Here is a 15,346-nt window from a genome sequence, read left to right on the forward strand (position 1 = left end):
TTTATGTTTAGTGTCAGATCTAGTTTTTAATTTTTTAAAAAACAAACTGATTAATTAAATTATTGACTGCTCAGAACAGTGCAGGGCTTAGACATGTTTGAATTAAATGGGAGCAGAAGAATATACCTAAAGTATCAAGAGGCAGTGCTAACTGAGGTGCTTTGAAGGTAGAAATTCCAGCCCTGCAACATAGGCAAGTCCTTTTATTTTCACTATGCTTTAGTTTTGCAATATGGTGTTAATAATATAGGATCTAATACACATATGTATACACAAAGGCATGTAATTATACATAAAGAGGATACACATAGACATTTATATAGGAGTACTATAAATATGAACATGCATCTATATGCATGACTGTATGCATGTATCCCCTAGTACATGTACAATTGAGAAAAATATCTTGTGTTTTGTTTGTTGTTTCCCCAACCTTATTCAGAATTAAGATCCTGTAATGGAAAGCTTCCCCAGGTGGCTCAGTGGTGAAAAAAATCCACCTGCCAATGCAGGAGATACGAGTTTGGTCCCTGGGTCCGGAAGATCCCCTGAAGTAGGAAATGGCAACCCACTTCAGCATTCTTGCCTGGGAAATTCCCTGGATAGAGGGGCCTGGTGAGCTACAGTCTGTGAGGTTACAAAGAATCGGACATGACTGAGCATGCACACGCACAGTGAAAAGCAGTCATACATTTATTAAGTGCTTACTATATACAGGCCCCTGAGCTAGATAAGGAGTTATGAGTGTGGAGTACATTTTAAAAATAGAAAAGATGTGGCCTCTGCTCTTTGAGAACTTCAGATTTAGTTGGGAAGCTTAAAAGCTAAAAGGTTGCAGAGTTAAACAGCATAAGAACTCAACAATGTCAGAAACAGTACCACCAGCAGTGTCACACGTTGGGTTTATTGCCATGAGATGGTAGACAAAGTGTTCTTTATAGTTCAGAAAGGTGGAGACTTTATTAAAGAAGAGACGCTTGAGTTAGCTTGTCAACAAGTAACACAGGTCCCACTGACAACTGCCTGACACTGTCTTTAGTACTTCATTAGCATTAACTCGGAGAAGGCAATGGCACCCCACTCCAGTACTCTTGCGTGGAAAGTCCCATGGGCGGAGGAGCCTGGTGGGCTGCAGTCCATGGGGTTGCTAAGAGTTGGACACGACTGAGCAACTTCACTTTCACTTTTCACTTTCATGCACTGGAGAAGGAAATGGCAACCCACCCCAGTGTTCTTACCTGGAGAATCCCAGGGACGGGGGAGCCTGGTGGGCTGCCATCTATGGGGTCTCACAGAGTCGGACATGACTGAAGCGACTTAGCAGCAGCAGCAGCAGCATTAACTCAGTCACAGTTTCCTATGCAATAGGAACTTTCCTTATCCCCATTTTACAGATGGAAAGAGAGTCTCAGAGACATTCCATGTATGGCAAAATCCAAAGCAGAGGCAAGGACATAAGGAGGGATATGATTAGTTTGGGGAACAGTGGTCAGGCAGGTGGACAGAAAAGATATTTTGAATGGAAAGGCAAAAGTTTTAAAAAATTAAAAAGTTTAAAAACTAGTTTAAGGCTGTAATGTAAGGTCTCAGAATCTTTGGCTAAGGAACTTAAATTCCTAGAGACAGTTGGGAAACTTGTAGCCTCAAGAGTACAAATGGGCAAGTTAGTTATTATGGACAAAATTTGACAGCCTGAGGGTCTGGGGAAGATAGTGATGGGGGTTGTCGGCTTAGAAATGGGGCTGGGGTGGGATAGGGGCTAGAGGGAAGTGGCTGATGTTCTGAATGGACATTTTAAGGAGACGGCCAGGACCGCTTCATAATAAAGCAACAGAGGACTTGTTGAGCATGAGTTTATAGTGAACAGAGAAAGCCTGGTTCTGTGGATCTCTCTGTGGCTTAGGGTGGGGAGGGGAGGGCCAGCAGGGCTGGGAGCACAGAGATGAGAAAGGAATATTAATATAGCTGGGACTGGGGTTGCATAAGGCTTGATGGTACCCCACTCCAGTACTCTTACCTGGAAAATCCCATGGACGAAGGAGCAGTGCACTGCAGTCCATGAGGTCACGAAGAGTTGGACACAACTGAGCAACTTCACTTTTACTTTTCACTCTCATGCATTGGAGAAGGAAATGGCAACCCACTCCAGTGTTCCTGCCTGGAGAATCCCAGGGACAGAGGAGCCTGGTAGGCTGCCGTCTCTGGGGTCGCACAGAGTCGGACACGATTGAAGTAACTTAGCAGCAGTAGCAGTAAGGCTTGGAAAAAGCAGAATAAGCAGAGGTGAGAGAGTGGGTTGGGCTGAATGGGTAATGTGAGCGCCTATGGAGAACAGGCTTAGTAGAAGGCCAGGGGTTCAGTCCCAGTAAGGAATGGAGCCAGGGCAGTGGGCTGGGGTGGAGGAGCTGTGGATGCTGCAGGGGGGAATGGAGGAAGCAGAGCCTTGCAGGAGGAAGCAGAGCCTTGCAGGAGGAAGCAGAGGTGTGGGTATGCTTGTGGCTCACAGGGAGAAGAGGCTGCTAATGGGCTGAGAGAATCTGAGCAGGAGCATGGAGAGACAGAAACCATGGTCAAGGACACAGGACTTTGGAAGAGGTGGAAAGGAGTCTGGGAGAGTAGGTATAGGTAAGGCAGGACTGAACACCTAATGCTCATTCAAACATAAAATGTAATTTTACAGGGATCTGGAAATAATCCGAGAATACACAGAAGATCGAAATAGTCTTGAGAGGCAAATTGAAATACTCCAGTAAGTTCTCATATTTCTCATCACACTTATATTTAACTTATATTTTGTTAGTAAAACACGTGCCACATATAACACGAGTTGCCATATATCAGAGGCTGGGTTCGGAGACCCACACATGTTCCTTCTTGATATGGTGACTTTAGCACATTAGTTTAGCTTTCTGATGCTGCTAATCCTACATAAACTCCTCCAATTTAGGAACAAGATTATAATTCTCTAAAGTCCTCTTAAATCAGGTTGGTATGTCCATTGTATCTTTATAATACATTTATTATACTGTAAAGAACAACAGCCCTGAACTCATCAGCTTTCTGTGCAGCTTGGCACACTGAGGGGTTTCAGGCATCCCACATAGTGCATGTCACATCACTAGGCATACATGATCATTCTCACTCAGTTTATTGTGCCTGGTTAGCAGTATATTTTTCTTTTTTTCAAATCTCTTGGAAATATTGCACCTGCTCTGTCAGCTCTGCAACTAAGCTGCAGATTCCATTCTCTGAGGACCTCACTGACAACACTTCCCTCTTCCCTGACACCCTTTCTCTCTTTTCTCCCAGGCAATATTTTCTTCTCGTTTCACTTCCCCCAGATAATGTCAGGTCAGGCTTGATGATTTTTTCACCATTACAAATGCTTATTAAGCTTCACCTGTGGCACTGATAGAGTTGATATGTTGTAAAAATCCTGTTAATTCATCTGTTCATTTATTCAGCAGGTTTTCATTTAGCACCTTTTATGGTTCAGGTATGCCAGGAGATGACACTCAGAGAGGCACTTAGCCTCTCTCCTTATGGGCTAATCTAGGGGAAGAAGATGGAACCTGATCAGTACTTCTAAATATAATATGCCAAAGGAGAGAGGGGGGCCACGGGGAACCATGTATCTCATAAGGGCATTCTCCTATCCAGGAAGGTCCAGAAAGTGTTTTTAGAGGAAGAAACAATTGAATTGAGTTCTGAAGGATGAATAAACCTGAAGCAGGGAAAGAGTAGCTGGTCTCTAAGGCAGAGACTATTTGATTTTAGAGGTTGCTGAGGCTCTGGCTGTTTAAATGGCTTCTATAAGATATATGGAAAGTAAGTGCCTGAGTTGGGGTTTGAACCCTGAGTCAATATTGGAGCTTTTTTTAACTAATTTATTTTCTAATTGAAGGATAATTGCTTTACAGAATTTTGTTGTTTTCTGTCTAACCTCAACATGAATCAGCCATAAGGTATACATATGTCCCTTTCCTCTTGAACCTCCCTCCTACCTCCCTCCCCATCCCACCCCTCTAGGTTGCTACAGAACCCTGTTTGAGTTCCCTGAGACATACAGCAAATTCCCATTGGCTATCTGTTTTGCATATAGTAATGTAAGTTTCCATGTTACTCTCTCCTGCCCTCTCCCCATGTCCATAAGTCTGTTCTCTATGTCTTTCTCCATTGCTGCCCTGTAGATAAATTCTCCAGTACCACCTTTCTAGATTCCACAAATATGCATTAGTATACAATATTTAGCTTTCTGTTTCTGACTTACTTCACACTGTATAATAGGGTCTAGGTTCATCCACCTCATTAGAACTGTTCAAATGTGTTCTTTTTTATTGCTGAATAATATTCCACTGTGTATATGTACTAAAATTTCATCTGCTGATGGACATCTAGGTTGCTTCTATGTTCTAGCTATTGTAAATAGTGCTACAATGAACAATGGGATCCATGTGTCTTTTTCAGTTTTGGTTTCCTCAGGGTATATACCTAGGAGTGGGCCTGCTGGGTCTTATGGTGGTTTTATTCCTAGTTTTTTCAAGAAATCACCATACCATCTTTCATAGTGGCTTTATCAATTTACATTCCCACCAACAGTGCAAGAAGGTTCCCTTTTTTTCCTCACCCTCTCCTGCATTTATTGTTTGTAGACTTTTTGATGATGGCCATTCTGACCAGTGTGAGATGATATCTCATTGTAGTTTTGATTTGCATTTCTCAAAAAATGAGCAGTATTGAGCATCTTTTCATGTGTTTGTTAGCCATCTGTATGTGGTTTTTTTTTTTTTTTGGAGAAATGTCTGTTTAGGTCTTTTTCCCACTTTTTGATTGGGTTGTTTGTTTTTCTGGTATTGAGTTGTATGAGCTGCTTATATATTTTGGAAATTAATCCTTTGTCAGTTGTTTCCTTTGGGAGAAAAAGGGAATTTTCTCCCATTCTGAGGGTTGTCTTTTCACCTTATTTATAGTTTCCTTTGCTGTGCAAAAGCTTTTAAGTTTAATTATGTCCCACTTACTTACTTTTGTTTTATTTCCATTATTCTAGGAAGTGGGTCACAGAGGATCTTGCTTTGATTTATGTCATATAGCGTTCTGCCTATGTTTTCCTCTAAGAGTTTTATAGTTTCTGGTCTTACATTTAGGTCTTTAATGCATTTCAAGTTTCTCTTTGTGTATGGTGTTAGGAGGTGTTCTAATTTCATTTTTTTGCATATAGCTGTAACATTGGAGTTTTTAACTGGTATATAACGTGCCTGGCAGTACAGAACCAGGCCACAAGTAGGAGGAGCCAGGAGAAAGAAGTGTGATAGAACACAGCAGATCTATCCCCCAGCATGGAGGGGAGAGAAAGTGGGGCGGGCTGGCTTTAGGCCTTTAGGGAACAGAAAGGCCTGCACCAAACCTGTCTTTAACAGTGGAGCTCCCTGAAGGAGAAGCAGTTTCCACAGCATGACTGACTCACTCCTAAAATGCCTGGAGACCTTTAAAGAGAGTTGACACATTGTTAAGTTGCACTTCTAGTAATGAGTTAACATCTCAGTTTAGATTTGAAGGGAAGTGGTAGAAAGTTACAAGAGGTAATAGGTCCATGCTCTGAACATCACAGCCTGAAAAGAAAGTGGTGACATTGATCCCACTAATACTTTCCTTATCTGCTTATGTATTGTATGTATTTACTCTGTAGAACAGCTAACAGGAAACTGCATGACAGTAACGACGGCCTAAGGAGTGCCCTTGAAAACAGCTACAGCAAGTTCAGCAGATCCTTGGTATGCCACAGAATTTTATAACGCATTTTCTTCTTTCTTGTGGTAGAGTATTTTGATTAAAAAACCGTGTATTTTCTTAGAACTTATAAGAATGAGAAAACAATTTCATATAATAAAAGGAGGCAACATTTTCCCAAGTTAAAAAATATGCCAATCCTCTGAATAATGTGTAGATATTTGCCAGCGCTTTGTCCAATGTTCCAGAAAACCAGAGAAAGATATAAAAGGTGTGGCCTGGATCCTGGAAAAGTTTCTAGTGTGGTAAGGACTTAAGGGGGCTTCCCAGGTAGTGTTAGTGTAAAGAACCCTCCTACCAATGCAGGAGACATAAGAGACATGGGTTCGATCACTGAGTCAGGAAGATCCCATGGAGGAGGAAATGGCAACCCACTCCAGTATTCTTGCCTAGAGTCGGACACGACTGAAGCAACTTTGCACACATGCAGGGAATTAAGATGTGCACAGATACCACTAATATAAAAAGTAAGATGTCTCATGGAGGTAGAAATAACTATTTCCCTGTAGAGAGAAGAGAGAGAGTGCTTCTGGCCGAGGAGTTTATGTAGACTCTTTGGTTGTTCTTTGTGATTATGAGATACCAGAGTGGAGACTTCGGGCTTTTAAACCCTCCTACAGAAACAAGCTAAGGCCCATTTAGAATTTTGAGGACCTTTTCCAAACCAGAAAGCCAGAAAGCCTCTTCCCTGACTTTTGGAGGGCAGCTTCAAGGTTGGGGTTCCAGTGCCACAGCTTTGGGTGTGGATGAGTCAGTCACTAAGTCAAATGATGATTTGAGAAGAGACTAATCCAAAGCTGGTATTGCAGGGTCCTGGTAAATCTGGGAGCCAGGATGCCCCTTGAGGGCCTATATGGCAGGATTTGGACTTCAGACATAATGAAGAGACAGAGTCCTTTGGGCGTTTGTTGCACTTTTTCCCTTGCTATCTGTGCATACATTTTCTCATGTAGGATACCAAACTCTCAATTACATTACTAAATTAGTGTACTGCAGGTTTTTAAAATGTATATAAAATGTTAAATGGAATGACAAAATATTACTTCTGTATTTTATGTATTACAGCGCATAAATAATATCTCACCAGGGAATACAATTTCTAGAAGCAGTCCTAAATTTAATCTTCATTCTCCTCAACCTCTGGGCTATGACAGGTATGTTAACACCTTTTTAACTTTTTGTTTGAATTCTGGATCAAAGTTAAAAGGAAAGTACATTTCCTTAGAGGTGAATGAAAAGAATATATTTGGGGCACTAATTTATATTTTCTACTCTCTGTAAATTTCTGAAACATGAAACACGTAAAGATTAAAGTATTTTAAAATGTTTCAGAGAGGGCAAAGTGATTTCTGTAAGATGTTATTATGACTTGGTTTTATGTATGCTCACCCTTACTTCATCCCTATTATGTCTTATTTCTTAGAAGTGCCCTTTGTAAGAGGTGTTTCAGGGAAGCCAGTGGAACTACCATACGTGATGTTGTGGTGTATGATGTTAAGATTCTTGGAACAGTCTGTAAATGTTTAGCAGCTCAGTATGTATTATGCAAGCTATGTTTAAGGAAAGGGAAACTTTCGAAACAAACAGAAATGTAGAGAGTAGATGTTTATGAGTTAATGTACTAAAGGAGTCACAGAGGCTTTCCAGAAGTGAGAATTTAGCTCTGTTTTTAATCAAATGAAGTGAAATATTGGCCCTGCTATAACTTGAGATCTAGCAATGAAAACTGAAAGATTATATTTGTGTATACATGTGTGTACATATACAATAAATCTCCTATATACAAATGAGTTCCATTCTAAGAGCACATTCACAGAGTTCATAAGTCTGACAAAGTTTGCCTAGGTACCCAACTAATACAACCTGCTCTGTAATACTATATTGTAATAGGTTTATAATATTTTCACATAAATAATACTTAAAAAGCAAACTCAAAAAATAAAGCAAACATTTTTAGTCTCACAGTCCAGTACCTTGGAAAGTACAGTAGTAAGTACAGCAGCTGGCATACAGGGGCTGGCAGTGAGTGAACGGGTAAGAAGAGTTACTGAATGGAGATAGGAGAGGAGGTGGGAGATGGTAGAGCTGAAGGATTGTCAGCAATAGGAGATGGAGGGCAATTTCACTCATGCCTGACATTGATGAAATGCATGTTCACATCTTTGAAAGTTCACAACTTGAAGGTTCATATGTAGGAGATTTACCATACGTGTCCAGTGTTGCTACTTAGAAGGCTCATTTTGTAGTGTATCAAAGTTTGATGGTAGAAGTGAGTGCATAAACTGTAGATCTCTAGCCTTCCATTTCTGATGCCACTTTCATATTTTGTGTTCCTTCCCTTTTCATTTGAGAACTTTTGGGCTAAAGAATAATGCGCTTAATATCTTGGCAACAGCAAAATGGCCAGATAGCTTTTCCAAAAGGTCTATTTTCAAGGTTATTGGTGATCACTTTTAATAAAACTTTATCCAAATATCAGAATTTTTCACTGATTTGTGAAATAAAAAATTTTAATGGTATCTCTAGGCATCTGGCTTTTCTGTTTTTGAGTAGTAGATATTACTTTTTAAAATATATGGGTGTGATGCTATTTTTCTTTACTGATGCTTAAGGTCAGTTCTAAGCAAATAAGGGAAAAGCTAGATTACTGAAAATTATTTCAGAAATTTCACCATAATTCATTTTTGGAAATAGTGGACACCATGAATAAGGCTGGTAGTACTAAACAAAGAGCTCCTCAGCAATATGACTAAGGGACAAAGTCATCACATCCCATTGCCTCAAAGTGACAGGAATGTAGCACTTCTGTGCTCATAACCTTGAACAGTCACTAGAGGGCCACCATGATCCAGACTGATGTTCCTTTAGGGGGTAGTTACAGTTTGATATAGGAAGTTAATATTTTGTTTTCTTTTTGACGCTAATGTAAAACTTATTAGTCATCAGATCACAAGAGAAAAGAACAAAAGAAGAAGAAAGGGAAAAAATACCTGCAAAACAAGACCAAAATAATATTTTAAATGACAATAAGATTGTTTTTGTTTAGTTACTAAGTCATGTCCAGCTTTTTTGCAACCCCATGCTCTGTACCCTGCCAGGCTCCATCATCCATGGGATTTCTGAGGCAAGAATACTGGAATGGCTTGCCATTTCCTTCTCCAGGGGATCTTTCTGACCCAGGAATTGAACCTGTGTCTCCTGCTTGGCAGGAAGATTCTTCACATTGATAATTACTTTAATACATTATTGACCAGAGACATATTTATATGTCTTTTGTTACCCAAACATTACTGACAAGAGACATTTCAACATTCACTTATATAACAAATCCCCAGCCACAGACATTAGTTTCTGCTAAAATCACCCCGTCAACAATGTAAATGGACTAAATACTTCAACCAAAAGACATAGAGTGACTGAATGGATATAAAAACAAGACCTATATATGTGTAGCCTACAAGAGACTCACTTCAGATCTAGAGACACACACAGATTGAATGTGAAGGGATGGGAAAAGGACTTCCATACATAGGAAAATCCAAAGAAATCTGGAATAGCAGTACTTATATCAAACAAAACAGACTAAAATAAAGACTGTTATAAGACAAAAAAGGATACTACATAATGATCAAGGGATGAATCCAAGAAGATATAACAATTGTAAATATATCTAAACCCAACATAGAAGCACCTAAATATATAAGCAAAAATTAATGGACAAAAAAGGAAAAATCAACAGTAACACAATAGTAGTGGGGGGGACTTTAACTTTCATCAATGGACAGATGATCCGATAGAAAATCAATAGGGAAACATAGGCCTTAAATGACATTAGACCAGATGGACTTAATTGATATAGAGAGAACATTCCATCCAAAAGTAGCAGAATACACATTCTTTCAAGTGTACATGGCACATTTGCCAGGATAGATTACATGATAGGCCACAAAAACAAGCCTCAGTAAATTTAAGAAAACTGAAATCATATCAAGCATCTTTCTAAAAAACAACACAATGAAATGAAATCAACTACAAGAAAAAACTGTAAAGAAACACAAACACATGGGAGACTAAGCAATATGCTATGAAAGAACCAACAGCTCACTGAGAAAGTCAAAGAGGAAATTAAAAAAATACCAAGAGGTAAATGAAAACTAAACAATAATGATCTAAACCTATGGGACACAGCAAAGGCAGTTCTAAGAGGAAAGTTTATACGATATAAGCTTACCTCAGGAAACAAAAATCACAAATAAACAACCTACCCTTACACCTAAAGCAATGAGAAAGAACAAACAAAACCCAAAGTTAGTAGAAGGAAAGAAATCATAAAGATCAGAAATAAATGAAATAGAAACTAAAAGATATAGAAAAGATCAATGATACAAAAAGCTGATTCTTTGAAAAGATAAAATTGATTAACCTTTAGCCAGATTCATCAAAAAAGAGAGAGGGTCCAAATCAATAGTCAGAAATGAAAAAAGAAAAGACATAGCCAACACCACAGAAATACAAAGTATTATAAGAGACTACTACAAACAACTATATGCCAATAATGTGAACAACCTAAAAGAAATGGACAAATTCTTAGAAAGGTACAGTCTCCCAAGAATAAACTAGGAAGAAATAGAAAATATGAACAGAACAATTACCAGTAATGAAATTGAATTAGTAATTTTAAAACTCCCAACAAACAAAAGTCCAGAACCAGATAGCTTCAGAGGTGAATTCTGCCAAACATTTAGTGAAGAATTAGCAATTATCTTTCTTAAATTAGTCCAAAAAATTGCAGAGGAGGGAATACTTCCAAACTCATCCTCTGAGACCCCCATCACCCTGATACCAAAACCAGACAAAGGTATCACTAAAAAAGAAAATTATAGGCTAATATCACTGATAATCGGACACGACTGAGTGACTTCACTTTCACTTTTCACTTTCATGCATTGGAGAAGGAAATGGCAACCCACTCTGGTGTTCTTGCCTGGAGAATCCCAGGGACGGGGGAGCCTGGTGGGCTGCTGTTTATGGGGTCACACAGAGTCGGACACGACTGAAGTGACTTAGTAGCAATAGCAGCAGCATCACTGATAAACATAGATGCAAAAAAATCCTCAACAAAATATTAGCAAATCAAATCCAACAATGCATCATGGTCATACATCATGATCAAGTGGATTCATCCTAGGGATGCAAGGATTTTCCTGTTTCAATGTGATATACCACATTAACACGTTGAAGAATGAAAATGATACAGTCATCTCAATAGATAAAGAAAAAGCCTCTGACAAAATTCAGCAGCCATTTATGATTTGAAAAACTTTCCAAAAAGTGGGCATAGAGGAAACACACCTCAAAATAATAAAGGCCATGTATGATGGACCCACAGCTAATACCATACTCAACATGAAAAATTGAAAGCATTCCTCTAAAATCAGGAACAAGGCAAGGATGCACCCTCTTGCCACTTTTATTCAGCATGATTTTGGAAGTCCTATCCATAGCACTCGGAGAAGAGAAAGAAACAAAACAAATTCAAATTGAAAAGGAAGAAGTGAAATTCACTGTTTGCAGATGACATGAAACTATATATAGAAAATCCTGAAGATGCTACCAGAAAACTGTTAGGTTCATCAATGAATTTGGTAAAATTCCAGGATACAAAATTAATTTGTATATTAATTTAATTAATGTAAATTATATATTTCAAATTTGTAATATTATAATATTATATACAAATTTGTATATTTGTAATTTATGTATTAATTTTGTATCAATTTAATAGAAATCTGTTGCATTTTTATACACTAACAATGAACTATCAGAAATTGAGATATTTTCATTTATCATCTCATCAAAAAGAATAAGAATACCTAGGAATAAACCTACATAAGGAAGTAAAAGACTTGTCTAGGAAAACTATAAGACAGGGATCCCCAACCCCAGTCTGTAGCCTGTTAGGAACCTGGCTGCACAAAAGGAGGTGAGTGGCAGGGGAGCAAGTGAAGCTTAATCTGTATAGCTACTCCCCATCGCTCACATTACTGCCTGAGCTCTGCCTCCTATCAGATCAGCAGCGGCATTAGATTCTCATAGGAGTGTGAACCCTGACCCTAAAGTCAAGGCAAAATATCCTGCGGTTGCCACAAAATAGAAATAAAGTGCACAATAAATGTAATGTGCTTGAATCATCCTTAAACCATATCTCCCACCCTGGTCCATGAAAAAATTCCCTTCCAATGAAACCAGTCCCTGATACCAAAAGGCTGGGGACTACTGCTATAAGACACCAATGAAGGAAACTGAGGATGACACAAGTAGATGGAAACATATACTGTGTTCTTGGATTGGAAGAATGAATTTTGTTAAAATGACCAGTGCAATCTACAGCCAGTGCAATCCCTAACAGTGTAATCCTTAACAAAATACCAAAGGCACTTTTCACAGAACTAGAAAAAATAGTTTCAAAATTTGTGTGGAAAGACAGGGCACCCTGAATAGCCAACATCATCTTGAAAAAGAATATCAGAGCTGGAGGACTCATACTCACAGACTTCAGACTATGCTACAAAGCTACAGTCATCAAAACAGACACATATATAGATCAGTGGAATAAGATAGAGAATCCAAAAATAAATCCATGCACTTACAGTCAATAAATCTATTACAAGGAGGCAAGAATATACAATGAAAAAAACACAGTATCTTCAGTAGCTGTCCTGGGAAAACCAGATAGCTTTATGTAAAAGAATGAAATTAGAACATTTTCTAACACTATATACAAAAATAAACTCAAAATGGATTAAAGACCTAAGTGTAAGATTAGTACAGTTCACTTCAGTCTCTGTCGTATCCAATTCTTTGCGACCCCATGAATAGCAGCACACCAGGCTTCCCTGTCCATCACCAACTCCCAGAGTTCACTCAGATTCACGTCCATCGAGTCAGTGATGCCATCCAGCCATCTCATCCTCTGTCGTCCCCTTCTTCTCCTGCCCCCAATCCCTCCCAGCATCAGAGTTTTTTCCAATGAGTCAACTCTTCGCATGAGGTGGCCAAAGTACTGGAGTTTCAGATTTAACATCATTCCTTCCAAAGAAATCCCAGGGCTGATCTCCTTCAGAATGGACTGGTTGGATCTCCTTGCAGTCCAAGGGACTCTCAAGAGTCTTCTCCAACACCACAATTCAAAAGCATCAATTCTTCGGCACTCAGCCTTCTTCACAGTCCAACTCTCACATCCACACATGACCACAGGAAAAACCATAGCCTTGACTAGATGGACCTTAGCCGTCAAAGTAATGTCTCTGCTTTTGAATATGCTATCTAGGTTGGTCATAACTTTTCTTCCAAGGAGTAAACGTCTTTTAATTTCATGGCTGCAACCATCTGCAGTGATTTTGGAGCCCAAAAAAATAAAGTCTGACACTGTTTCCACTGTTTCCCCATCTATTTCCCATGAAGTGATGGGACCAGATGCCATGATCTTCGTTTTCTGAATGTTGAGCTTTAAGCCAACTTTTTCATTCTCCACTTTTACTTTCATCAAGAAGCTTTTTAGTTCCTCTTCACTTTCTACCATAAGGGTGGTGTCATCTGCATATCTGAGGTTATTGATATTTCTCCCAGCAATCTTGATCCAGTTTGTGTTTCTTCCAGTCCAGTGTTTCTCATGATGTACTCTGCATATAAGTTAAATAAGCAGGGTGACAATATACAGCCTTGACATACTCCTTTTCCTATTTGAAACCAGTGTAAGATCAGGTACCATAGAACTCATAGAGGAAAATGTAAGCAGAACATTCTGATATAAACCATAGAATCGTTTTTGGATCTGTCTCCTAAAACAAAGGAAATAAAAGCAAAAACAAACAAATGGGACCTAATTAAACTTACAAGCTATTACACAGCAAAGGAAACTATCAGAAAATCAAAGACAACCCACTCAATGGCAGAAAATATTTGGAAATCATATAACCAATAAGGAGTTAATATCCAACATACATAATATCCAACTCATACAACTTAACATCAAAAAAGCAAACAACCAAATTTAAAAATTGGCAGAAGAACTGAATAGACATTTTTCTAAAGAGGATGCTAGTGGCCAATAGGCATATGAGAAGATGCTCAACATCACTAATTATCAGGTAAATTCAAATCAAAACCACAATAAGATATCACCTCACACCTGTCAGAATGGGTATCATCAAAAAAGAACACAAATAACAAATGATATGACCCAGCAATTCCACGTCTGGGTATGTATCTGGGAAAAAAAAAAATTCTAAAAGATACATGCAGCCCAGTGTTCATAGTAGCATTACAATAGCCACAATATGTAAGCAACCTAAGTGTCCATCAGCAGATGAATGGATTAAAAGGATGTAGTGTGTATATATACAGTGAAATACAACTCATGCATTAAAAAAAAGGAATGAAATTTTTGCCATTTGCAGCAACATGGATAGACTTGGAGGACATTATGCTAACTGAAATAAATCATACAGAGAAAGAAAAATACTGTATGATTTCTCTTATATGTGGAATCTTAAAAAATGCAACAAGCTAGTGAATATAACAAAAAAGAAGCAGGTTTACAGATATAGAGAACCAATTAATAACTACTAGTGGGGAGAGGAGGAAGGAGCAATATAGGGGTAGGGTAGTAAAAGGTACAAACTATTAGGCATAAAAAAGCTTTAAGGATATATTATACAACAGAGGGGATATAACCAATATGTTATAAAAACTATAAATGGAGTATATAACCTGTAGAAATTGTGAATCACTATATTCTGTGCCTATAATTTATATAATAGTATACATCAATTATACTTCAATTAAAATGTTTTAATCAAAAGCATCTTGTAAATTTATTTTTATTTATTGCTTTTGTGTCCTTATTGGATTTTAAGTTGTATATTTGTTTTAGTTTTGTGTTTTTTCTAAGAACTCTAAAATATATAACTTGTGTTATATTTTTACATATTTAATCATAATGAAAATATTCTTCAGGCAAAAAGACTAGTTTACTTTTGAAAGGGTATGTATATAAGTTGAGCTTGAGAAAGTCTGCCTGTGCTGCTAAGTCACTTCAGTTGGGTCCAACTCAATGTGACCCCCTAGACGGCAGCCCACCAGGGCCCCCCGCTCCCTGCAATTCTCCAGGCAAGAACACTGGAGTGGGTTGCCATTTCCTTCTCCAAGGCATGAAAGTGAAAAGTGATAGTGAAGTCACTCAGTCGTGTCCGACTCGTAGCAACCCCATAGACTGCAGCCTACCAGGCTCCTCCGTCCATGGGATTTTCCAAGCAAAAGTACTGGAGTGGGTTGCCATTGCCTTCTCTGGAGAAAATCTGATCTATACCTATATTTTTAATTTAGATTCTGTATAAAGGTGTCTTTTCAATCAGGATTTTTTTCTCTGTCATTCCTAATCAGAAATACAAATAGGTTAAAAAAAATGTTCTGACTGATCATAACGTGGAGCTGATTTTTATATATTTCATTATATTATAATGAAACGGTTTCTTTAGGTTTCTTACAGCTTGACCTA

At 38.4% G+C, this 15,346-nt stretch overlaps 1 protein-coding gene across 1 annotated transcript in view; it reads left to right on the forward strand.

The window, feature by feature from the left end:
- The window catches only part of RASEF (RAS and EF-hand domain containing), an 86,951-nt gene that overhangs the window by 49,884 nt on the left and 21,721 nt on the right, over nucleotides 1-15,346 (forward strand). Inside the window, exons 7-9 of the mRNA XM_069573925.1 lie at nucleotides 2,681-2,749; nucleotides 5,687-5,771; nucleotides 6,853-6,941. Of these exons, the coding sequence (XP_069430026.1) occupies nucleotides 2,681-2,749; nucleotides 5,687-5,771; nucleotides 6,853-6,941 (243 nt within the window). The remainder of the gene's footprint in view (nucleotides 1-2,680; nucleotides 2,750-5,686; nucleotides 5,772-6,852; nucleotides 6,942-15,346) is intronic.

The sequence above is a fragment of the Ovis canadensis genome, chromosome 2, assembly GCF_042477335.2.
Source record: "Ovis canadensis isolate MfBH-ARS-UI-01 breed Bighorn chromosome 2, ARS-UI_OviCan_v2, whole genome shotgun sequence".
Taxonomy (NCBI): Eukaryota; Metazoa; Chordata; class Mammalia; order Artiodactyla; family Bovidae; genus Ovis; species Ovis canadensis.